The sequence below is a fragment of the Mirounga leonina genome, unplaced genomic scaffold (assembly GCF_011800145.1).
Source record: "Mirounga leonina isolate KUSES-001 unplaced genomic scaffold, KU_Mleo_1.0 Mir_153, whole genome shotgun sequence".
Classification (NCBI taxonomy): Eukaryota; Metazoa; Chordata; class Mammalia; order Carnivora; family Phocidae; genus Mirounga; species Mirounga leonina.
In genome coordinates, this window is record NW_023270387.1 from 1,307,760 (window position 1) to 1,331,181 (window position 23,422).

General features: G+C 44.2%; 2 protein-coding genes and 1 long non-coding RNA gene across 8 annotated transcripts in view; 2 read left to right on the forward strand and 1 right to left on the reverse strand.

Moving 5' to 3' along the window:
• The window catches only part of DCUN1D5 (defective in cullin neddylation 1 domain containing 5), a 33,925-nt gene extending 24,828 nt beyond the window's left edge, over window positions 1-9,097 (reverse strand). Inside the window, exons 1-4 of one of the 4 annotated variants that reach the window (XM_035008807.1) lie at window positions 8,688-9,097; window positions 6,539-6,630; window positions 1,468-1,538; window positions 964-1,055 (exon numbers count right to left, since the gene is read on the reverse strand). In XM_035008807.1, the coding sequence (XP_034864698.1) occupies window positions 964-1,055; window positions 1,468-1,538; window positions 6,539-6,630; window positions 8,688-8,773 (341 nt within the window). In that variant the 5' untranslated portion in view covers window positions 8,774-9,097. Of the gene's footprint in view, window positions 1-963; window positions 1,056-1,467; window positions 1,539-6,538; window positions 6,631-8,687 lie in introns of those variants that run through there. The other 3 variants (XM_035008808.1, XM_035008810.1, XM_035008809.1) reach the window with 3 other exon arrangements.
• A 93-nt stretch (window positions 9,098-9,190) lies between these two features.
• Window positions 9,191-16,139, forward strand: LOC118013157. 2 transcript variants are annotated; one of them, XR_004679938.1, is made up of 4 exons: window positions 9,191-10,111; window positions 10,223-10,740; window positions 10,835-11,041; window positions 13,325-16,139. It is a non-coding gene; the product is annotated as an uncharacterized LOC118013157 (long non-coding RNA). The 2 variants fall into 2 exon arrangements; XR_004679936.1 differs by having other exon boundaries at window positions 10,223-11,041.
• A 6,881-nt stretch (window positions 16,140-23,020) lies between these two features.
• The window catches only part of DYNC2H1 (dynein cytoplasmic 2 heavy chain 1), a 284,386-nt gene continuing 283,984 nt past the window's right edge, over window positions 23,021-23,422 (forward strand). For both annotated transcript variants that reach the window (XM_035008811.1, XM_035008812.1), the window contains exon 1: window positions 23,021-23,359. In XM_035008811.1, the coding sequence (XP_034864702.1) occupies window positions 23,165-23,359 (195 nt within the window). In that variant the 5' untranslated portion in view covers window positions 23,021-23,164. The remainder of the gene's footprint in view (window positions 23,360-23,422) is intronic.

The window sequence follows — 23,422 nt, forward strand, 5'->3', positions numbered from 1 at the left end:
AAAAGGAGAATTACAAAGCATTACATGTTGAAAATTCAAGTATAAAAGTTCAAGTTCTGTTTGAACAGATACACTTAAAAAAGTAACTGTGGTATTCTGAAATTTAAGGACACACAAACAAGTAGTAAAGAATAGTAAATGTGTTAAAAAAAAAAAAAAAGCATAACCCACAAGAGGAAACCACATGGCTAATTAATCCCCAGTTTTTGGCTCAAAAGTATTATAAATTAATGTTTCCTCTATTTTAGAATGTTGGTAATTAGTAACATCCTGCATGAACATTAGGAACATGACATAATTTAAAAATAACACATAATTACTGATTCTGAAACTAAGCACACTTTACTCTGGAAGGTCAAAATCACATGATTTTTATACAGAAGCAATTCTGAAACCTCATGAAAGAGTTCCAAGGCAGCATCAGAGTGTGTGTAACAGGAACGTGGCTAGGGGCTGCACGGGAGCCTCACAACCTTTCTACTTTTCTTCTTTGTCAGATTAATTTGGCAAAAAAGAAATAATAAAAGTGCCATGTAACTCTATCTTCAAATATTTTCTCAAAATCAAGCATAAAATTGCAGAGGAGAAGAGGCCCCAGAGTTTAGGACTGCCCCGAGAACAGACTCCTTACAAGCAAAACTCTATATTCAGAGAAGGAAATCCCTTATTGCTCAAACAATCTGTGGGTAAATAACTTTGATCACAGACCTCTAATTCACCCACTAAGAGTCAATGATTTTAATAAAACTGTGATGAGGTTCTCAGAGAATATGAAAAATGGGGTAACTGTTCATTTTGCAAAGACCACAATATAAATTTTGTCAATCCCTAACTGATTGTTACAGATCAAACCAATTTGATTACTTTAAGGTGAAACCTTACTCCTAAAAATTATGAAGCACAAAATATCAATTAAGATCTTCAAATAGGCCATCAAATTTGTTTTTTAAAAAAATATCTTACTGTAATGAAGTCATCCCCTTTAACCATTCTTCCTTGGTAAAAAATCCCATGCTTTCAGCCTCCAATTTCCACGCTAAAACTAACATAATAATCTGGAAAGAACAGAACATAAAGGATAGGGGAAAAGTCAGCACAGAGATAATCATGTCTATATTTATCATGGAGAGCATTTTTATACAACTATTTCCATCCTTCAACTATTAAAGAGTACAACCTCTGGAATTATTAACTCCAAAGAAATTTAGATGGGCCAATTTCTTAAAAGTAAAAAGTTCTAACCAGTTTCTGAAGGTAGAATCTCTCTCACTCTATTACAAATGACATTTGTATCAAGAAAGAGAACATGTGCCCAACTTAAATTGATTAAAAATACTAATGACAATCTATAGTATTAAATATGAAGAAACAAAACCCTGATATAAGATTAAAGTGTCCCGAATTTTAGAAATTTATAAATATGCTATACCCCACTTGTATTCCATTCTACTTAGAAATAAAACATACATTTTCAGGTTCAACACCAATGTCTTCACAAAATTTTTCCATTCCTTCTGGCCCTACAACTTCATCAGGACCTTCAAAGACAAAAATAATTTATATATTTTATTGTTATAATTTAATATCAACATAAAATATAAGCCAATGTACTAAAGGCATCTATGAATATACCATAACATTTTTTGTAAATAACGAAATTTGAATTTTGACAGATCTTTGATAAAGTATAAATATTTGCTATACGATTTAAAATGTAAAATTTTTGAAATATTCTTTAAACACATTACAAAATGAAATTAAGGGGAAGAATGAAGTAGCATTAATATCAGTCATTTGTTTGTACAGTAACTTGAACCTATGCATTAAAAAAAAAATTTACCGAGAGCCTTTTCTGAAGAAAATTTTTCGCAATGCGTAAATATAAAGAACCATAAGAAATTTTACTAGAATGTGTAGGACCAGCCCACAACTCAAGATGGTAATCAGAGAATACCTGCTTTCTTACTAAAACATAAGGTCACTTATTACCCTTTTGAAATACAACCAAATAAAATTTAATACTTTAAAAATATACACGATTTTGAAAATAGTAACTTAGGAAAATTACTTTCCTTATCATCTTGGATCTAAAATAGACAGCAAAGCATCAATTATGCCACCTTAATATAGAAACAAAAGTTTAATCCCTCAATTAGCTTATGTTTATCATTTGTCCAAAAATTAATGATACTTGGCTAGTTTCTTATTTTTCTCCCTTAGTAGCACTAAATAATCAATACACCAATTCTCCTATTTCTTTATTTCATCAGTTTCTGAAAAGATAGTGATTACATCATTGCTAGGTCTTTTTTGTAACTCGCTAACGAATCTGTGACAACATGGATGGACCCAGAGATCATTATGCTAAGTGAAACAAGTCGGAGAGGGACAGATAACATATGATGTAACTTATATGTGGAATTTACAAACAAACAAGCAAAAAAACCCAGACTCATAAATACAGAGAACAGGTTGGTGGTTGCCAGAGGCAGGGATGGGGGGTGGGAAAAACGGGTGAAGGTGGTCAAAAGGTACAAACTTCTACTTCTAAAATAAATAAATCCTGGGATGTAATGTACAGCATGACAACTACAGTTAATAATACTATATTAAAAGTTGCTGAGAGTAGATCTTAAAAGTTCTCATCACCAAGAAAAAAATTTGCAACTATGTATAGTGATAGATGTTAACTAGACTTATGGTGATCATTTTGCAATGTATACATATGTCGCATTATGATGCTGTACATCTGAAACTAATGTCATATCTCAATTAAAAAAGACTGAGTTATCTAAAATAATTATGAAATATGACAGAAATATGTTATCACATTTGATTTTTGAAAACATAGTCTTGAAATATTAAGGTAGCCAAAAAAAACCCTGTTTTCTTTTTTAAGGACTTATAAAACTCCTGCAGCTTTATTAATCACAGACCAGACCATGGCTACTCATTGGTGATGGCGCTGTACATCATCATCAGTTCCCAAGTACAACACGAAGCCAACGGCCAATGGTTTCTTCTTCACAGAAGAGTAGAGCCATCCAGTATGTGGGCCAATATATTCTTGCTGCTTCAGATGAGATCTAGGCTGCTAAGACGATGTAAAAATATGGTCCGAAACCAAAAGCCTTATTTAATTTTCTGGTTTAAATAAGTACTGCAGTTATTTATGCAGTGAGGTGTCAAAAGGTGAGAGGGGTGGTAATTATAGGACACCTTCACTTCCTAATATATATTTGGAGGATTTTTTATGAGAATGTGGTAATTATGTAATTTTAAAAGCATACATACACGATAAAGCTGTTAAAAATATAACTGAATATGTATCCTTATATATGGTTTGGTTGAAAGTAAAAATTAGATAAAAAATTTAATGGAAGGACACAAAGTTTTTCTTTAAGCCATGACAAAAATGTATCATAAATTTTTCTTATGAAAAAGAAAACTGACTTGCCCTCAAAGCTGCCATCATTAGTAATCAGAAGAGAGAGCTGAAGAGTCGTGTCAAGAAGTATCAGTTACTATCATAAAATACAGCCTTCCTAGAAACTGCGGGACTAGTTAGTGGTTAATATTTGATGAGAATCAAATTATATTCTGTTATATGTATATATAAGACATACACAAGACCCTTCTGTAAATGTTAAGTAGCTTTCCCAAAGCAATGAAAATAATCACAAATATAACTCTAAAACAAGGTCAATACCAAATGTTCTTTTCCTGGACTGCATAATGTTAGTTCTACTTACTGAAATACACTCTTCCAATAAATCTACTCTGCAGCTGAATTTAACTCTTCAGGCTTTCCACTCAATTTAAGAAACTATGGGAATGATTTAGTTCACTCTACCAGCTGGCAGAACTTTATTAGAAGTTAGCCATTCTATCCTGTTTTTTGGGTTCTTTGTAAGATTTTAAAAGTGCCTTTTCACTTTCCATGCTTTTATGCAGTAATATGACCCCTGTATTACTGAGTCCTTGCTAATGTAAATATCACTCAAGATGAGAGGTCTTGTGAAACAGCAAAATCATCAGGCTTAACACACATCACCTATGATATCATATTAACAAAATTAGTGGTAAAATATTTTTAAAAGTAAAAAAAAAAAATCAATTTTCTTTTTTTTATAACCATAGAACGTTTCCAGTGGTGTTTGCAGAGTCTAAAACCATGCCAGCCATAGCAGATGCTCAGGAAACAAAAACTGTGCTCAATGAATGACACAGCACCTTCAACATGAGCTACACAGGCGCTATCCTGTTAATCGTGAGACAGAACTGTCAAAATCCACAACCAGGCAATCTAATGCTGTAATGCTATTACTCTGTTAATAAGAACTTACATTTATTGAGTTCTGACTACATTCCAGGTACTGCGCTAAGTGCTTTACATATATTATTCTCAGGCCCAATGACTGTCTCCATTTTAATAAGGGATATCCCCATTTTAGACAGAACAGTGACTGATTATTTGGTAAATGACTGGTTCTTCCTTGTCAGTTAGGTCTCTGCCCAAAGTAATGTCTAGAGAGGCCTTCTCTAATCACCCTACTTGAAAGTCCATCCAAACTTTCTACTTTCTATCCTTATACCTCACCATATTTTTACTTTTACAATGCTCCACGAACTAGAATTGTCTTGCCTACTTACCTATTTACCGTCTGTCTTCCCAACCAGAAGGCAAGTCCCTTGAAGGCAGGGATCTTGTCTAACTTGTTCACTACGATATCCCTGGCACTTACCAGTGCCTGACGCACATTGAATGCTCAATAAATATTTACTGAATGACTTATTCAATAAATGACATAATGTAAATTACCCTCAAGTGCATTTACTAATTCTTTTTGTATAACGAAAATTAGTTGCCATGTACATATTTAAAAAAAGAAATTATAAGATAGTAGTAATTAAAAGCATAGGCTCTGCAATCAGAATGACCAAACTTTGAATCCTGGCTCTTGTCACTGTATGATCTTGGACAAATTACTCCATCTAAACCTCGGTTTTCTCATCTATAAAAAGGGATAACATCACCTACTTAACAGAATGACTGTTAGGAAACATTATATAATTAAGTATGATTTTTGAAATAAAGACAGCAATTATTATGCTGGCTACTACAAAAATGCTAGTATAGAAAATAAATGTTGAGCTAATTAGAATATTATACTACCCACGAAAGTCCCAAGGAGAGGAAATACAAATAAGCATGAAAGAAAAAAAGTAGACTAAATTATGGTATCTCTTTATAAGTGAAATAAGGTGAGTGACCTTTTGATTCTATATCATGAATTCCAGTAAAACTGGCATTTTGAATAATGGGTCAACATTTAAATGGAGGTCAGCAAGAAATGAATTCCCTTCATTTAATTTGGGTTAGACATTGTCTTGGGATGCGAGTAATAGCAGTTTTTTTGGTCTAGAAAGAACCTGTTCTGTTACTAAACAATTTTTAAATTATACTTTGGGGATCCCTCAGCTGGTTCAACAGTGAAGATGCTGTCCCCCATCAATAGTCTTACTTTCCATAGTTAGCCTAAACTTATACCTCAAGTTCAGAGTATACTTTAGACCTTAACTGATCAGCACTAAATATGAGTGTGACGGCAGGTACACGGTTTTATTTTAAATGCTAAGAATGAGAGCGGTAACAGGAGGAGGGAGAAGCTATAAAATCATTAATTCCATAAGACCAAAACTATCCTGAGGGAGAAACAAATGTTTTCATACATGCTTAGGAGAAAGTAATAAATGGGAAACAAATATTCTATTTCATATGTGTGCTTAACGGTGATGTCTCCTCCCTGGCCCTGACTTTCACCCCAGGCTACAGCTCCACCCCAGGCCCAGAGCTTCCAGCACTTAACAGGATTTAGCTTCAGTTGCTCCTTCCAGAGCCCTTCCCTGACACTCCCAAGGCTGGTGACATGTTCCTCCTCTGAACTACAATCACAGGACATCTAATACAGCATTTATCACACTGTAGTAGTTTAGTCGGTTTACTTTCTGATTCATTACTGCATTTCTAGTAGAACTGAAGGGGGCTAACCAGCAATGATTAAGGGGCAAATGTGTTGTGTAATGACAGATTTGAATCTTAAATCTTTTACTATGCTTCCCCCAAAGTTTCAGAAAATGTCAGTTTAGGTTCAGAGAATTTTCAATAAAATATGGAAAAGAAAACTAAGAACTATATAAAGCATAAAATGTTTTATTATATACTTTGTGTTTTCCAGACTATTAAGTCTACTTTAGCTAATGGACATAAACCAATAAATGTATCTGTTTACAAACTGTATCAATAGTAAATGAGTTTCACCCCTCCCACTAAATATATACTGAATTACATATTTAATGAAATATCATCCTGACATTGCACCAAATTCTTAGTCTACCTATAATCCTCAGTCTTGACCCTGATCCCAGGACACAGCACTAACACAAAGCAGGCCTGCAATAAATGATTTGTTAAATGAATGAACCAAAAAAATTGTTAAAGCATGTGACTGATATCTTCTTATATTAATTTCATTACCTGCATACTCATAAAACCAAGCCAGGCACTTCTTGCTTGAAAAATGTTCCTCTCCACTTATTAGTCTAGCAGGGGGTTGGGATCTGCAATAGCTTAGAAAACACACAAATGCCTAAGAATTTTATCAAGTCTCAACTTTCAGTGAAAAGCTAAGTTCAATATGAACTACTTCAATTCAAAGTAAACAAAGTACTTTTTTTTTTTTTTTTACAGCTGGTATTATAGGAAAAAATCGGAGTTGTTCAGTATTTGCAATTTGAAACAGTAGTGTATACGTAAAATTTTCTTGCTAACAAAACCCAAATGCTACTTTGCTCACTATCAAAATCCAAAAATATCACCTAAAATCATTTCCCCAGATTTCAAATGACCACATGGAAGTTCAACCTAATGGTCTCAAGACAAGACTAGTAGTTGGGAAAGTATTAATCTTTACAGTGATTCTTCTGCTTTGTATGGAAATTATATTTGTGTATAATATGCATGCATTTGAAAACAAAATCTTATAAAATATATTTTGATACTTAATGAGCCAATATTTTTTAAAAATCATATATTAACAGCTGTTTATCATCTGCCAAACTTAAATAGGTATTTAAAGACAGAAGATGATTTAGGACCCAAGAGTATAATTAAATCCCACAGATTAAAAACAAAAGGTAACTGTAAATATGAAAATAATTGTACAAATAACTGGGCCAAAGCTATTTAATCCCAGAGCCTATCTCTTTCACAAATCACTAAAGGTTGGGAAGTTCATAAATGGTCTTTAGAATTTAATGAACTTCAAGGAGCTCAGAGAGTTACACCACCACAATGACCTAGAAAGGCTACAACTCTAGCTACTGAGCAATGTCATAAATAAGGGTACCATACTTAACATTTTAAGTTGACAGAGCAAAATATCACCTGAGTTTTAACAACACTGGCTGCTTGGCTATTTTAACGTGCTTCATTTAAATAATTTTGATATGTTATGCACTTAAGACGTCTACAAGTTAGAGTAATAAAAAACTAACTCGCATGTTTCGTAAAACTATGAGCTGGTGGATTGGCGCTGTCGCATTCTAGTGTGTCACCAAGAGCTGTAAGAAAACCTTATCATCTCTCACACTAATAGCCCCAAGATATCCTCAGCGAAAACGTAAAAAATTCCGTCAGCTAGGAAGGGAAGGAAGATGCAGACCAAGTAAACTGGCTCCCTCACTTCGAAGCAGCCTCGGTAAGGAGGGCTGTCATTGCCTGTCCAGAACGCTGACTGCAGTCCTCTGTGAATGGCAGCATCTGAAGTTGTTCCATCAAGTGCCACGGTGATACCGTCGGACACCCAACGAGATTTAGGAAGAGCCACTTCTCACACCTGAACTGCAATGGTTTCGTGCAGCACACAACGTTGCTGGGATGCCTGCTGACACGCTACAGTGGGATCGAAGAGCTCGATCACGGCTCTGCTCTGGCTTCTTTTTCCCCAAGAGGGTACTGAGCAACCTAAGTCCCAATGTATTAGTATCTATACCGAGAGCTAGCAGCATCTGGAACGCTAGGAAAGAAAACCGCAAGCAGGGCCTTTCCAACTCTGCACGCAGGGGCCTGGCGCAGGTGGACGCACTACCCGTCCAGGAGAGGGGCTTCCTGCCGGGACCTTCTGGCTCTGGCCCCTCCAAAGACTCCATCTGGGGGCCAACTACAGCACAGGGAGCTTCGCTTCTACCCCCGGCGGTTGAAGGGTCGACATGACCCGAGCGCCGCTCCCTTCCTCGCACGCTCCAGAGGCTCTGGAAGCGACCCTTCCGCGGACCCGGACTCACTTGCAGGCGTGGACGAACGTCGGGGCGGGGACGGAGCGAGTAGGGGGCCAGGGGCAAGGGGCGAGGGCGCAGCCGCCGTGCGCAGTCCCGTCTCCCCACCCCCAGGGCACGCAGAGCCGCAGGTGAGGCGGCTCCCGCAGCCCCTCCCGGGGCGCACACGCCGAGCACGAGGTGCAGTCGGGCGCAGAGCGTCGCGGGGTCCTGCGCCCAGCAGCCGGCCTCCCGGGGGGGCTCGCGTCCCCAGCCCGAGCCCGGAGCCCCGGAGCCCCGGAGTCCCGGCCCGCCTGCTGCTCCTCTCGCCGCGCAGCAGAGGAGGGAAGACGGAAGGGGGGAGGTGATACCTGGAGATTTTACACTTTTTGAGGCCTCCGTCTTCCGCCACGGCCGCCGCCACCCCAGGGGATTTTCTCTTCTTCTTCACCGGCATCTTCCGCCCTCCCCGGCAGGGCGGCCAGAGGAGCCGGGGCAGGGGGTCGCGGCCCGCCGGAGACGCCTCAGAGCTGGCAGCCGGCTCCCAGACACAGCAGCAAGCGGAGGGGCAGAGCCGCCAGCCCGCGGCAGAGCGGCCCAGCGCGGCCGCCGCCCGCGCCCGGACCTCCGCCCCGTCCTCCTCTGCTCGCGGCCGGGGGCACGCCTCGCCGGTGGACACTGCGGCTCGCTCGCACCGGGAAGGGAGGACGCGGACAGCGCGGCACCTCCAGCACTCCACGCTCCGCGAGCGAGAGGCTGGCTCTGACCCGGATGCGGACCGCCCCGGGCCGGAAGTGACGCCAGCGCGGCGCTGGCCGCCGGCAGGGGCGTGGCCGTGCGTGGCCGTGCGTGGCCGGGCCCGACGCTGCGCGGGGACTGAGTGGGCCGGCGAAGGCCGCCGTGGGTCGCCCGGTGCCCCGGCCTTTCTCACGGAGCCTCCCCGGCCCTCGTGCTGGGGGGCACCCCTGGTCCTCTGCGGCCCAGCGCGAGCCGCGGGGCACCTGCCGCGTTTGCTCCGGGGGCGGCCTGGAGCCCCGGCTGTCGCTCTCCCGGCGTCCCGGTGAGGGGCACCGCTGGCGGCCGACCTGGCGAGGACCCCCCCCCCGCCGCGGGGGCGGCGCGCCTGCCCCTAAAGGTCACTGCCGGCGGAGGTGCCCCCCGGCTGCGCGGCTGGGGCGCGGCGACGCGGGGTCCCGACGTCCAGCCCCGGGGGCGCGGCTCCGGCGGCCCCGCCCGCTCGCCGGCGCGGGACGTGCCGTGGCCTTCGTGCCGGGCGGCGGCCCCGCGCCGCGCGCGTCCGTGCCGCGAGCCGCAGTCGGCTGGCCTTGCGCGCGTGTGGCTTTTCCGGTGGCGCTCGCGCGGAGCGGTCGTCCGGCAGCGCGCTGTCCCGTCAGCCTCGCGTCCCCGCGCTCCGTCCGCGCTGTCCCGAGCGCTAGGGTTTCTCCGTAGTTTGGGGCCGAGCAGTGTTGCGTTGCGATAGACACGGCTCCGTCGCCCACAGCGTGGTTGTCCGCTCACGGGTCGGCGGGCGTTTGGGTCGCTGCCGGGTCCGGGCCGCGGGGGGAAGGGCTGTCTGAGCCGGTGTCTGGCCCCTGACGCGCGGATCTCGGCGGCCGCGCTCGTGCGCTCCCTTCGGTTTGCTTCGTAACTTGCCCTTTTCTCGAGCTGACTCGGTTGTGTTCGTACCTGCGACCTGTGCAATCCGTGTTCGCCGACCGTTCGAGGGCCGGGCCGGGCCGTTGGGCTGTTGGCAGTGATGCTTCTGGGGAGTCCGAGGTTACAGAGAGATTTTCAGGTAAGCGCGGGGGTGTCGGTGCTTCTAACGCCCACGTTGTTCAGGGGTCACCTGCATTCCCACAGGTGCAGCTGCTGGGTCGTACAGTAGTGTCATTTTTCTTTTCTTAAGGATCCCGTCTAGCCTTTCCCGGAGCGACCGCGCCGGTCTGCATTCCCGCCGACATCCATGCACTTGCCGTCTCATCTGTGTGACAAAGGCCCTTCCAACAGACATGGGGTGGTAACTCACTGTGGTTTTAATAATGCGTGCCCGTAATGCTTAGCGACACAAAACAGCTTTTCGTGTACCTGCTGGCCTTTTGTATATGTTCTTTGGAGAAGTGTCTCTTCAGTTCTTTGCCCGTTTTTTAATTGGGTTATTTGTTTCCATGCTGTTTGTTGAGTTGCGTGAGTTCTTTATATGTTTTGGATATTAACCCCTTATCAGGCATATGGTTTGCAATCTTTATCCCCATTCCATAGATTGTCTTTTCACTTCATTTTGCTACGCACAAGCTTTAGTGTGATGTAGTCCCACTTATTTTTTATTTTGTTGCTTATGCTTTCAGTGTTACAGCCAAAAATCATCATGAAGACGGTGTCAAGGAGTTTTATTCCTGTTTTCCTCTAGGAATTTCATGACCTCAGGTCTTACGTTTAAGTCGTTAATCAATTCTGAGTTAATTTTTTGAGTGGTGTACGATCAGGGTCCAGTTTCATTCTTTTCCATGTGAATATCCAGTTATCCCAGCACCATTTATTGAAGAGACTGTCTTCTCCATTGAGTGTTCTTTAAAGAAGAAGAAGAAGAAGAACTCCTCTTACACAACTACAACTGCTTCTTGCAGACCTAAGGAAGAGGAGCCCACCACACCTGGACGTTTGACTGGATAGGATCTCACTTACGTCTATGGAATTCTCTGGGGGGAAGAAAATGGAAGACCGTATGGTATTCGCTCATTAAGTTTATTACTCACACAGTACTTAATGATCACTTAAAATAAACCAGGAACTGTGGTGGGTTTAGGGATATAGAAAACAGGCGTGACTCCTTTATTTATGGATCTTACAGTCGGGGGGAGGATACATGGGGCACACTTGCGTTTAAGCGAATTTTAGGAACACAGAATAGGGCCAATAATCTATGCTTATCAGTGATATTAAAGAGATGATTTCCAGGGTCATGCAGACCGTTTTCTTCACTGTCTTCTTTGATCAGTACCTACTGTCACCACCGTACCTCTATGGTCAACGTGGACCATTCCAGTTACTCACAGAAGGGGCATCACTGCCCACGAGCAGTACATAAGCATCGAGTTAGGTGGTTTTAATCTTTTCTGTTGCTAACACATGGACAATACATTAGTTTCCATCAAGAAGGCACCTACCATAGAGAGGTAAAGTATGACACAGTACTCTGGTTCTTTTTGTGTGGAATTTTAATGAGAAGGAAGGGGAGCCATGAAGTATTTACCTTAAACAGAAACTCATGTGTTCTGGTTTCAAATCCAAAGACACCTAATGACTTTAGGTAAGACATAATTGCCTTTATCCTTCATTTTATCCATTTTATTTATGTTACATAGAAGGATATAGAAAAAAACAACTAAATATCCATCTAACACAGCAGTGGACGTCTATTCATACCAGACAGGGCAGTAAGCAAAAGGACTGAGCCAGAGCTCTGCCATCTACTTAACATCTTGATTACACACGCATCCCTTATCTTTTGAAGGTTATAGGATGAAGTGATGAAAAAGATATTTTAAAATATTGCATCTGAATCAAGGCAGCCAAAAATGGTCCCTTAAAATGTGTTAATTTATATATTCTGTACACAGTTTATTTTTTCTTAACACCTCTTTAAAATAGGGCATTGGCACTTGCCAGAAAAAGAAGCAGCACAAAAATTAAACGATTTATGGGATGCCACATAGAATTTTGGTCCCGGATCTACATAAATACTCCTTTCCATACATTTATGTTCAAAACAACCTTGCAGGCCAACATTTTATGAAATATCTCCATACACATAAAACAGAGAAAACTTTTTTTTTTTTAAGATTTTATTTATTTATTTGACAGGGAGAGACACAGCGAGAGAGGGAACACAAGCAGGGGGAGTGGGAGAGGGAGAAGCAGGCTTCCCGCGGAGCAGGGAGCCCGATGCGGGGCTCGATCCCAGGACCCTGGGACCATGACCCCAGCCGAAGGCAGACGCTTAATGACTGAGCCACCCAGGCACCCCAGGACCACAGTTTTTGTGTGTTTTTTAAGATTTTTATTTATTTATTTGACAGAGACACAGAGAGGGAACACAAGCAGGGGGAGTGGGAGAGGGAGAAGCAGGGGGAGAGGGAGAGGGAGAGGGAGAAGCAGGCCTCCCGCCGAGCAGGGAGCCCGATGCAGGGCTTGATCCCAGGACCCTGAGATCATGACCTGAGCCGAAGGCAGATGCTTAACCAACTGAGCCACACAGGCGCCCCAAACAGAGAAAACTCTTAAGGGAACAGTAGAAATGAGATGCTAGACCCTGACTTTCTTCCACACAAGCCCACAATGCCCCTAGTGTTGGAGAGCGGCCTGGCAGTGCAGAAGTAGGCAACGCGCGTGTGTCCTACCTTCTAGAGCACATCACCTGCAGCCCGACTGTGGCTGTGGTTCACTTTGGGACCCCAGCACGGAGTAGTCACCATCTGGGGCACTGCCTCCCGTTGTGGAGGGAACAGAAAACAGGAATCCTGTGCTGGCTGTTCAAGGTCCTGCTCTGGAGTGACACACACCACTTGTGTGTAAGTCCCGTGGCTACACCTGGCGTTTATCAAGACCTGAATGTATAATCCTGCAGAGAGAGGCGCCAAATAAAAATACAGTCTACGACAATATGGGCTTGGAATGAGATTTTAGTCAGGATCCAAGGAAGAATGAGTTTCCCTAGTTTTGAAGGGGCAGTAGAGAAAAGCAAATCTCCAGCCTCACAGAGACTCCCTCCAAGTCTGAGCCTTCTCCAGCTCTGGAACCCCGTTCCTAGCCAAGATGACCCTCAACTGTCACAGCATATTTTTAAAGTAAAAAACCCAAATCAACTGTTCTTTGCATTTCCGATTTTATAGTCCTTAATTCTCCTTGAGGCAATGAGAATGACATGGACTATATATATATGGTCATGAGCAAGAATGTGCAGAGAAGAAAAGCACACAAAAATTTTTTTCACAATATTTTCTCTCCACAGGCAATTCTCAGACAACCTTCAGTGAGTTCTTCGACATTCCATCTGTAGCCCAGGCTTCTGTCTGCACAGGTTCCGGGTAGAGCCCACAAGCAGGCCCAGCTACATAACCTGTGGGGCCCAGAGCAACATGAAAATGTGGAGGCCCTTGTTCAAAACGCCCTGAATGCTCCGTGAGAGCCGACCTCTGAACCCTTCCAAGCACAAGGCTGTGCGCAAGCCGCCACAGGGACCACGCGTCCAGGAAGCGGGCACTGCGCACACCTGAGAAGCAAGTCACGCACCCGGTGGAGCTCAAGGTCTGCACATCGTGGCGCGCCCCATGCTCACGACAAGTCATTCTCTCCTATCCCGGAGACACAGCGAGGTCTTCCCACCGTCTTAGGCAGTCGGGAATCGCCACCGCAGTCTCCTGCACCAGGCTTCGCTCTTGACCTCTCAATCAGCCAGGTTCAAACAACTTTGGAGAGAAGGCTGTCATCTGGGGAATACTGAAGCCACAACATGGAAGAGGATGCCTGAGCCGTCACATAGAAGACTGCCTGCCAAATACCACAATCAACTGTCAAATGAAGGATAAATACAGTTCTGTAACGTTAAGCCAATTGCCATACCTTGAGTGTGTGTGTCAGGACAGGGCAATGTACAGTAACATACCACGCCCAAATCTCATTATCTTATAACACAAATGTATTTCTTGTTTATGATCTACCATCAAGATCACTATACTCGTCATAGCTAGCTACTCAGGGAGCTAGGCTGATCAAACCCCCATCTTGACTTACACCTCCATGGTCACCACAACACTGGAAAAGAACCATGGTAAATTATACACTGGCCTTTACGGTTTCTGTGCATATGTGATATATCACTTCTTACGCTTCAGAGGATAGCAAGTCAAATGGTCATGCCCATCTTCAAAGACAGCAAAGGCCATATTGTTGGGTCCAACGTGTAAAGTTGTCAGCAGAGGAGATGACTATTAAACTTAGTCCAAAGCCCCCTCAACATCTTTGCTTTTCTAAGCTTTGCTGGAATACATTATACCAGAAGTAATTTGCAACGTGTTGTCTGTTTAACTGTGGACCTATGTAATGCTTTTATCCATGTTTAAAAAGGAAGGAATTTGATCAAAGGCAAACCATCTCATGTAATTAGCCAAGGAAAAAGCTTTCAGGACTTTCAAATGTTAACTGTTTTTCTCACCTAGGAAATGCTATAAAGCTCAAATTAGATAGGAATGACTTCTACATTTTTTTGTTTTAAACACCTAAGAGATGCTTGTCAGGTATGTATATTGCCATATTCTTAATGCTTTGAGTGACGACATCCAATTCTGCACCTGTACCCTCTGGTACTTTTTAACCTTCCTGGAATCCATTTTCTAAAAAATAAAGACATTTTTAGATCTGGAAAAAAAAAAAAAAGTGAATAACTTCAGTCCAACTATGTGCCAAGAATGGGGAAATCCAGACATATTTGGCAAATGAGAGCAAGGACTCCCATGTGAATACAGATGTTGGTGCTTGGAAGAAGGATGCTGCCATATAGAAACTCAAAATTTGTACAGAACAAGTAGGCAGCAGACAGCAAAGAAGCAGATAGGCAGGCTGGCGAGCTGGAGAGCCCTAGTGCACCTTGGTAACATATCTAGTAAAACTGTCCCCAGTGAGAAGTAGAAGGTAGACCATGAGCCTAGTGAAACCCCAACTCTTTGAGAAGTAGATGGAGGCAGAGTGATATGTGCTGGATACAGTTATCTACCTTTAGCAAGATCTTACAACAAAGAGGGCAGCTCAGATGAGAACTGGCTGGTGTTCTGGAAGAGGTAGAGGGTACTAAGGAATTCTACAGATCAAGGTCCTTTTAAAGTTAGAAAAGCTGACTGCTCCTAGACCCTAGGTCTAGGTAATAACTTTTCCTAAAAGTTTTAAGGCCCTAAAAGGTCTCTCAGTTCAAAAAAAGTGATACAACCTTTCTGCAGGGATCAGATTAAGGGTTTTTAACCTTGCCATCCAAACTTACTGTTTCAGACAGCTTTCAGATAGCCATCATTCACTGAGAGAGAGGGGCATGTACATGAGGGAGCAGAGATGAATCACTCTTGAGAATTATATATGGGAAAGAGCTGTGGGATTTACAATACAGGAACTAGAAGCACATACCAGAGAGCCAAGTTTTTAAGGTAATTATATTGTTAAAGAAACCATACAACCCGATTAAAAAAAGACTTTGAGCCTTAAAAAAAGCAAGCTCTCAGGGTGTCCCCAGCAGGAAGCCCAGATAAGCTATCTTTCTGGTTTACACGTTGCTGGACCATGAGGAGCCACATTTGAACCTGAAGGCAAGGACTGCATCACACGGAGATCTTAAATCCCTCTCCTTTCTCTAATAAAGGACTGCCCCAAATGTGCATTCATTGACTTCACGGCCCCGTTCCAGGCAAGAACATGAGACACATGACGGGAGTAACTTCCATTAGTTTCAGGGAATAAGGGTCTTAATTTCACATTTCATATTTGTTAGGTATCTTTAGGGACTAAAGGTGCCAAGGTGAAAAGATATGTTAAAAACTTGGTCTCTTTTCCTTTAAACCTGTCCTGAGCTACCCTCTTGAGTAAGTTGATGCCACCAAGTTTTTTGATGCTCTATTCTCATAGCAACAGGCTGTGATGTCAGAGGGTTATTTTATCACAGAAGTCATCCAAAAAAAGATGCTGGGCTGTGAAGCAGAAAGCTGTGGCTTAATTGCATGTTACTCAACTATCACTTCACATAAATAGAAATGGAAATAGAAAATAAAAGACTCATACTAACAGTTTATGTGGACATTTTTATTAATAGTTGCCATGGTATGAAGCAGTTTTCCTTTTAGGACTTTATTATCAGTGGTTATGTATTTTTAAAAATAATATTACAGGGCATCCAGTTACAAGTCTCAGCAAGACTATTTCCTGCGAATAAAGGTAAGCTAGGTCAGGCACACAGGAAAGAAAGCCGCATCAAAGCATTTAAAAGAACAATCAGCATCATAGAGGAAAATACTACCTATTACTATGTTTGGAATTTTTTTTATGGTGAGAACCTTAAAACTGGTTTCACTAGCAGAATTGATCACACTGAAAGGCACAATTAAAAGCACTACCTTTGTTTATCAGACAAATGATCATCCCTTAACTTGGTTGGTGTAGGGAAGATAGCACTCTGTACAGCCACCAAAACTCATGTGGCCACGTAAATTCGTGGAGTGGCCTCCGTGTGAGACAGGGTGGGTACGTCTGGAGGGGCTCAATTAGGCCACAGCAACAAAGAAGCCGAGAGCTCAGTCGTTGAAGACCTGTGTTTGCTTGCTCACCCTGCACGCTGGTCAGGGTCAGCTGGGGGCTCTGTTCTTCGTCATTAAGGGCAGCCACTATCGAGAACCGTGCTCATTACTACTACGGTGGAACAAGGAAACAAGGCAGGTGATTCTGTGTAGCCCAAGCAGTACTCTCTCCTAACTGGAAAGACGTCTGGAAGGTGTGCTCGTCCTTAGGACTGCTCTCAAACTTCTGCTCTCTCTCCTTTCACGCACAAGGCCCAGCTGCGCTTACCTGACCCCTGCCGTTAGATGTGACCCTGTGACTTGCTTGGCTAATACAATGTGAATGGAAGTGACAGGCAGAAGCTTCCAGAGCCCATGAGTGCTCTGCCACATGGTTTCTTCACCAAGATGTTTGTCAATTAAACCTGTATATAAGCAAATACAAACCAAAGCGCAATAAATACAATTTTTACCAAGAACTATAAAAACATCCATACTTGAAAAAAAAAATTCTCCCCTGGCGCCTGGCTGGCTCATTCAGTTAAGCATCTGTCTTTGGCTCAGGTCATGATCCCAGAGTCTTGGGGTCCAGTCCCGCATCTGGGCTCCCAACTCAGTGGGGAGTCTGCTTCTCTGTCTTCCTTTGCCCCTCCACCCCCTGTTCGTATTCTCTCTCTCTCTCCCTCTCAAATAAATAAAATCTTTAAAGAAAATAAATTCTCCCAACACTGGTGTTCTTTTCATCTTTAAAGAGAATAGGTTTAGGGTACTGTCTCTGACATACCTCCCATAATTCTTGCCATTAATATTATGTTTAAAATGAAAAACACCAGGATTCAAATAAATAGTATTTAAAATTTGATAGAAAATTCAAAATATTTAAATTATTTAATCATAATGTCTTTTTTTTTTTTTTTTTAAATAATGAAACACAGGTATTACCTGCAAGGAACTCCACACTTTTGCTCTCCTCTAATGTCTGTTTCTGGTTCTCTTTGTGGGAGTGGAGACTGGGGAAAATCATACCCACATTATCACATTTCTGGCCTCTTCTCCCACCTCCTCTACTCTGCCCAGGATTCATGGGGGGCAAGAGGGGCACTGAAGTGCAGACCGAAGAATTATCTTCGGCTGTGTGTTACAAACCGACAAACACTAATTTCCCCATTACATAGCTCCTTCCTCTCTCCCTATAATTTTCAGTGCAATTGACTGCAGAAGGACTGGCTCCCTGTGTGCCAGGAGTAATGGTTAGCGACCATTCACTACTTATGAACAGTCAGAAGAAATAGAGTTCCTTTTGTCCTATTGGTGTAAATATATGTAAGTATTAAATGTCCCATTAGGATGTATCTTTCATTGTGCTGGTGACTGAAATCTGTAAATGCCACGCTTTGGCAAGTCTGAAGAAGGGGTTCTGAAAACACCTGTCATGCACAGCACCCCCCTGTCTAAGAAGAGTAACTATGCTTTACTATGAAAAATTCTGTAACAGTCCTGTGGCATTTTTCCCTTAAACGGAGTCAGTGTAAGGAGTATATTTAATAAGGGGAGCAATTTTTATAACCAACATGATAATGTAATTTGCCCAATCTTGGTCAAACATAATGGATCAAACAGAACAAACTTTCTTCCTCTAGTCACTTTCACAGAACAGACGCAGATCTGTTAGAGATCACCCGGAACAGTGGATCCCTGCGGACACTGAAGCCCTTTTCAGAGGTTTGGGAGGTCACAGTATTTTCACGGGCTAAGACATTTTCACCGATCATGCAAATGTACTGGCGTCTGTGAAAGGTAGAATTCTCAACTGGCGCAAGGTTTCCACATGCCGTGTAACCCCCTAACCTTGAGCTGGGGTGACACCTGTGAACAGGGAGAGAGGAAGGAGCTGTGTACGCAGGGAAGTTAGTGTTTGTCGGTCTATCACTCCCATACTGAATTTACCACTCAGCTGACTTAATAAAGAAGGTTATCCACCGGGCCTGGTCGAATCAGGTGAACCCGGAGAGGGAATAGGGCCTTTCCTGCTGCAAGAGGTTGGAGACCCAAGGCTGAACTGGTGTATGGGGGAGTGCACTGCTAGTGCTGCAATAGAGAGGGGAGGAACGTGGGGGCCTTGACCTGCTCAAGGTCACCGCAGTCGAAGCCTGCAGAGAAATGGGGACTGCAGTCCTGTACCTGCAAGGAATTTAATTCTGTGTCCACGATAGGAGCTGGGAAGAGGAGCCTAAGCTCCCGATGACTCAGCCCGGCCAGCATCTTGATCTAAGTCAAGGCCCTTGGCGGACCACCCGGCCTGCGGTTTCCCATGACTGACGGGCAGGACCTCACGCTGATAGTGGGGTGTCGCTTTCAGCCACTGAGTTTGTAGAACTCTGTGATGAACCCTAGCACAGATCCAGGCCAGGGCACAACACTGTTCCAGTGCTCACGCGTTCTTTACCTCCGTGTGCGCACAGGACAGTGTCCTTCATAAAGGAGTAGATATTATCGACTTTCCCAAATCCCAGAGCTTGAGAGCAAGTCATTTCACCATTCTGAGGGATGCAATGCAAGGCGCACAAAGCACTTGGGCGGCATGTGGAGGCACGATGGCTGCCTTCCAGGAAAGACCCGTGTGACTGGAGTCGTGGTCTAAACTAGCAGCTTGTTTCATACAAGACCACGTTCACCTGGAAGAAGGACAAAAACTATGATTATGCAGACATGGGATATGTGGCAGACATTTTTCTCAAAAATGAATGAAATAAGGCTATAATTTCAGGGAAAACAACTGACACTCTTTGTTGCCAAACTTGTATGCAAGAATTAGAATTTTGGAAAAATTAAATTCTCTGATGTAAGCTTGACAACCTCTTCAGACATAAAGACTTATGAGATCAGTGGTATACTGATGAATGTGATTTTTAAAATATTGCATAATGAAATGTATCCACATTTGGAAGATCCTCATAGCTCAGTGAACCAGTATTTTCCAAAGGACCAATGCGTGATGTTAGGAAACTGTGCGTGGGTCAAAGATCCATTCAGTATGCAGGATAACCAATGGTTTTTAATGTAGCTGAGTATGAAATGTTGAATCACTCATATGGTTCCAGATTCCAAACTGCAACTAGCCTTTAAGAAACTACCACTTAAGGAATTTTAGTAACAATGAGTAATATTCACAATGATTTGAAAAGGCTGTTAAAGTTCTTTCCCATTTTCTAACTACACGTCTATGTGAGGCCAGGTTTTTCCAGGTACTTCAGTGGGTCAACTTATTGCAAGAGATAGGATGAAGAATGTAAAACGTCAGTCTTCTGACCAAATTTATGTTTGTGTTGGGAATTATAATTATTTTAAAAAATATTTATTTTGAGAGGGAATGAGTGCAAGGGGGGAGGGGCAGAGGGGAAAGGAGAGGGACAAGAGTACTATGTGCTGAGCTTTGGAGCCAGACATGGGGCTCAATCTCATGACCCCGAGATCAAGACCTGAGTAGAAACCAAGAGTCAACGCTTAGCTGACTGAGCCACCTAGGAGCCTAGGAATTATTAATTATCTTTAAAAAAACATATCACTTAGTAAGTCATGGACTTATCATTTTTAAATAGATGAATAAATACGTTTTAAAAAAATCTCATGACTATTACAGTAAATATTGATAGAAATAATGCACAAAAAAATCTTTTTGGAATCTTCAATAATGTTTTAAAGCATAAAGAAGACCTGACACCAAAATGTTTGAGATATGCCGGTATAGATCAAAATCAGGAAAGCTTGGCTCAGAAAGGTTTCGTCCCTTGTTCTCCAGCTTACATTTCCTGTTTTCATGCCACCTGCTAACCAACTACTAAGCCAACATCCTACATTAAATTAAGGAACAAAACAAAACAAACACTAGCCACCCTACTGCTGGTAACAATTACTCTATTGGTTAGACTGGCTGAACTTACTATAAAAAACAGACCCACATACACATGCTGTAAAATGGCCCAAACACAATAAAGGTTATTTCTTGCTTATTTAACAGCTGCTAGCCCTGCTGCATACTGAGTCGGGAGCCCTGTGTCCTAGACATTTATGGTTGTCATCTCTTCTTGTTTTGTATCCAGCTGGCAAAAGATGAAGGCACACTCACTTCTTTCAAACCCTGTCTTCTAAGTGGCACCCATTACTTCTGCTTACATCCTACTGGGGAGAATGAGTTAATGGCCACACCTGGAGAGTAGCCACTGGGATACTGGTGGATGTCTGGCTGTCTACCACTATGATACAGTGCCTAGAGATCAGTTTGCAGTTGGGTTTGGATATCAATTTTGGTTCTACAACTAGTTATCTCTGTGGCTCTGTATAAGTTAGTTATATCTGAATTCCTTCTGATTTACTGAAGCTTTGTGAATAGAGACCTCATTTGTCTTCTTTCCACTCTATGCCTAATTTTAGGTACCCAGCAGTGACATACAAAATTCCTACCCTCATTGAGTTTATGTGTCAATTGGAGTTTCTATGTTTCTTAATGTCTGGGTTAAACTATATTCGAACACTCAAATGTCATATCTTGAGGAAGTCCAAAGCCCACCTAAGGTTCCTAAAAATTCCTGGGAAGGTAACATTCATACGATCTCATCTGCTCCCAGACTCGTGTTCCTACCTGTGCTGCCTTCATGCTTATCACATTGTTGTGGGTGCTAAATACAACCATCTCACACATTTCCACCAAAACAACTCACCTAGACCAAGCATTTGTGAGTGTAGGTGGCTCTCCTGAAGACTTTGTGAAGGGTCATAATGCCCACTGCAGAGCAAAAATCTCTGTATCCATATTTAGCCATCTTTGTTTTCAGAATCCATTTTGGCTATCCAGTCATCTTGGGTTCCTGTTTGGATTTTTTCCCATCCAGTGGCCAGCATCCCAATTCATGCACTCCTCTCTCCCACTTCGTGGATGATTTCATGAGAATTTAAATTCATTTCCCTTTACAATTCACAGCGGTTCCGCTTTCTTGAGTTCTCACCCCCAAATCTTACTCAAGATGCTCAGCAGATAAAAAGACCCTCTTTCCACTGATAAAAGAATATAGTTTTACGAGGAAGTTGTGGTTACTGAATGCAAATTAAGAAAAAAATCTAGGGGCGCCTGGGTGGCTCAGTCGGTTAAGCGGCTGCCTTCGGCTCAGGTCACGATCCCGGGGTCCTGGGATCGAGCCCCGCATCGGGCTCCCTGCTCCGCGGGAAGCCTGCTTCTCCCTCTCCCACTCCCCCTGCTTGTGTTCCCTCTCTCGCTGTGTCTCTCTCTGTCAAATAAATAAAATCTTACAAAAAAAAAATAACAACATTCAAAAATACTCTTCCCCAAAAGCCTCACCTTAACTATGAAGAAAAAAGCTAGGTGGGGCGCCTGGGTGGCTCAGTCGTTAAGCGTCTGCCTTCGGCTCAGGTCATGATCCCGGGGTCCTGGGATCGAGTCCCGCATCGGGCTCCCTGCTCAGCGGGAAGCCTGCTTCTCCCTCTCTGTCTGCCTGCCTCTCTGCTTACTTGTGCTTTCTCTCTCTGTGTCAAATAGATAAATAAAATCTTTAAAAAAAAAATCTCTGTTCGAGCTCCTTAGGATGAAGGCTCGAACCGGAGGCAAGATGACGCCTGGCTAGACTACAAAACCCTTTAAGGGCAGGGCCTGGTCCATTACTGGGCACGCAGCAGCATGCAGCCCACTTCAGCTGATTCTTGAATTCACAGCACCAGAGTGAAAGACCAGCAGTTCAGTAGTTTACGGTGATGCCGGCGAAGAAAACGAAAGACCCGATCTTACTCCTGTATTTCTTCAGTACTGGGTATTGGTTGTGCGTGTTATAGAACTAGTTAACAGGTATCACCGTACGTTTTGGTTATTTCACAAACGTGGCTGCGTGTTCGGGTGACGGTCGTGGTGAAAAACGAGGGGTTGCATTTTTTTCTGAACCGGGGGGAGGGACTGGCGGGAAATGAAGCCCCACAGAAAGGGGCGGGAAGACGCAGCCAGGGAATGAACCGCGTGCTCAACCCCTGCTCTCCGGCAGCCCCTGCGAAGAGCCGTCTCTTCGAGTCCGCGCGGCAACCCGCCCGGCGCCGGCCCATTTCGCAGATGGGGAGCCCGGCGCCGCCGGCGGCAGCCCCAGGGCCCAGCCGCCCGGACTCCGGGGCACGCGGCGCCACTGCCTGCGTCGCTTCCAACAATCCGCTACGGGAAACCCGCAGGAAGAATGAACGGCAGGCTTTGCGACCCGGCACACAGCTGCCCGGACCCCTCAGGACCGACCGCGGCACCGGGAGCAGCTCCGCGGCTCCACTGCGTCCGCCGGCCTCCGAGGACGGTGCGTGCGCGTGCCCGAGCGCGAACGTCCACGGCGTGCGCGCGGCCGCGCCGACGTCGGGCTCCGTCGCCATAGCGACCGGCGCTGGCGCCCGCGAAGGCTTGCGGGCCGGCCGGCGGGCTGCGCGTGTGGGCGCAGGTGGGCTCCGGCGGCGGCGGCGGCGGCGGGGGGCCGCTGTCTTCCTCCGGCCTGGCCGCCGCCATGGCGGGCGGCAGCGGCGACGTGCGGAAGGTCTTCCTCTTGACCACGACCCAGAATTACTTCGGACTGGTGTCGGAGCCCTGGGACCAGCCGCTGACGTACAGCTGCCCTGAAATCAACAACTTCCTGGACGACGGCAACCAGATGCTCCTCCGGGTGCAGCGCACCGACGCCGGCGTCTCCTTCTCCAACGCGGTACGGGCGCCGCCACCTCCGCCCCCGGCCACCCCCCCGGGACCCGCCCCTCGGGCTCCCCCC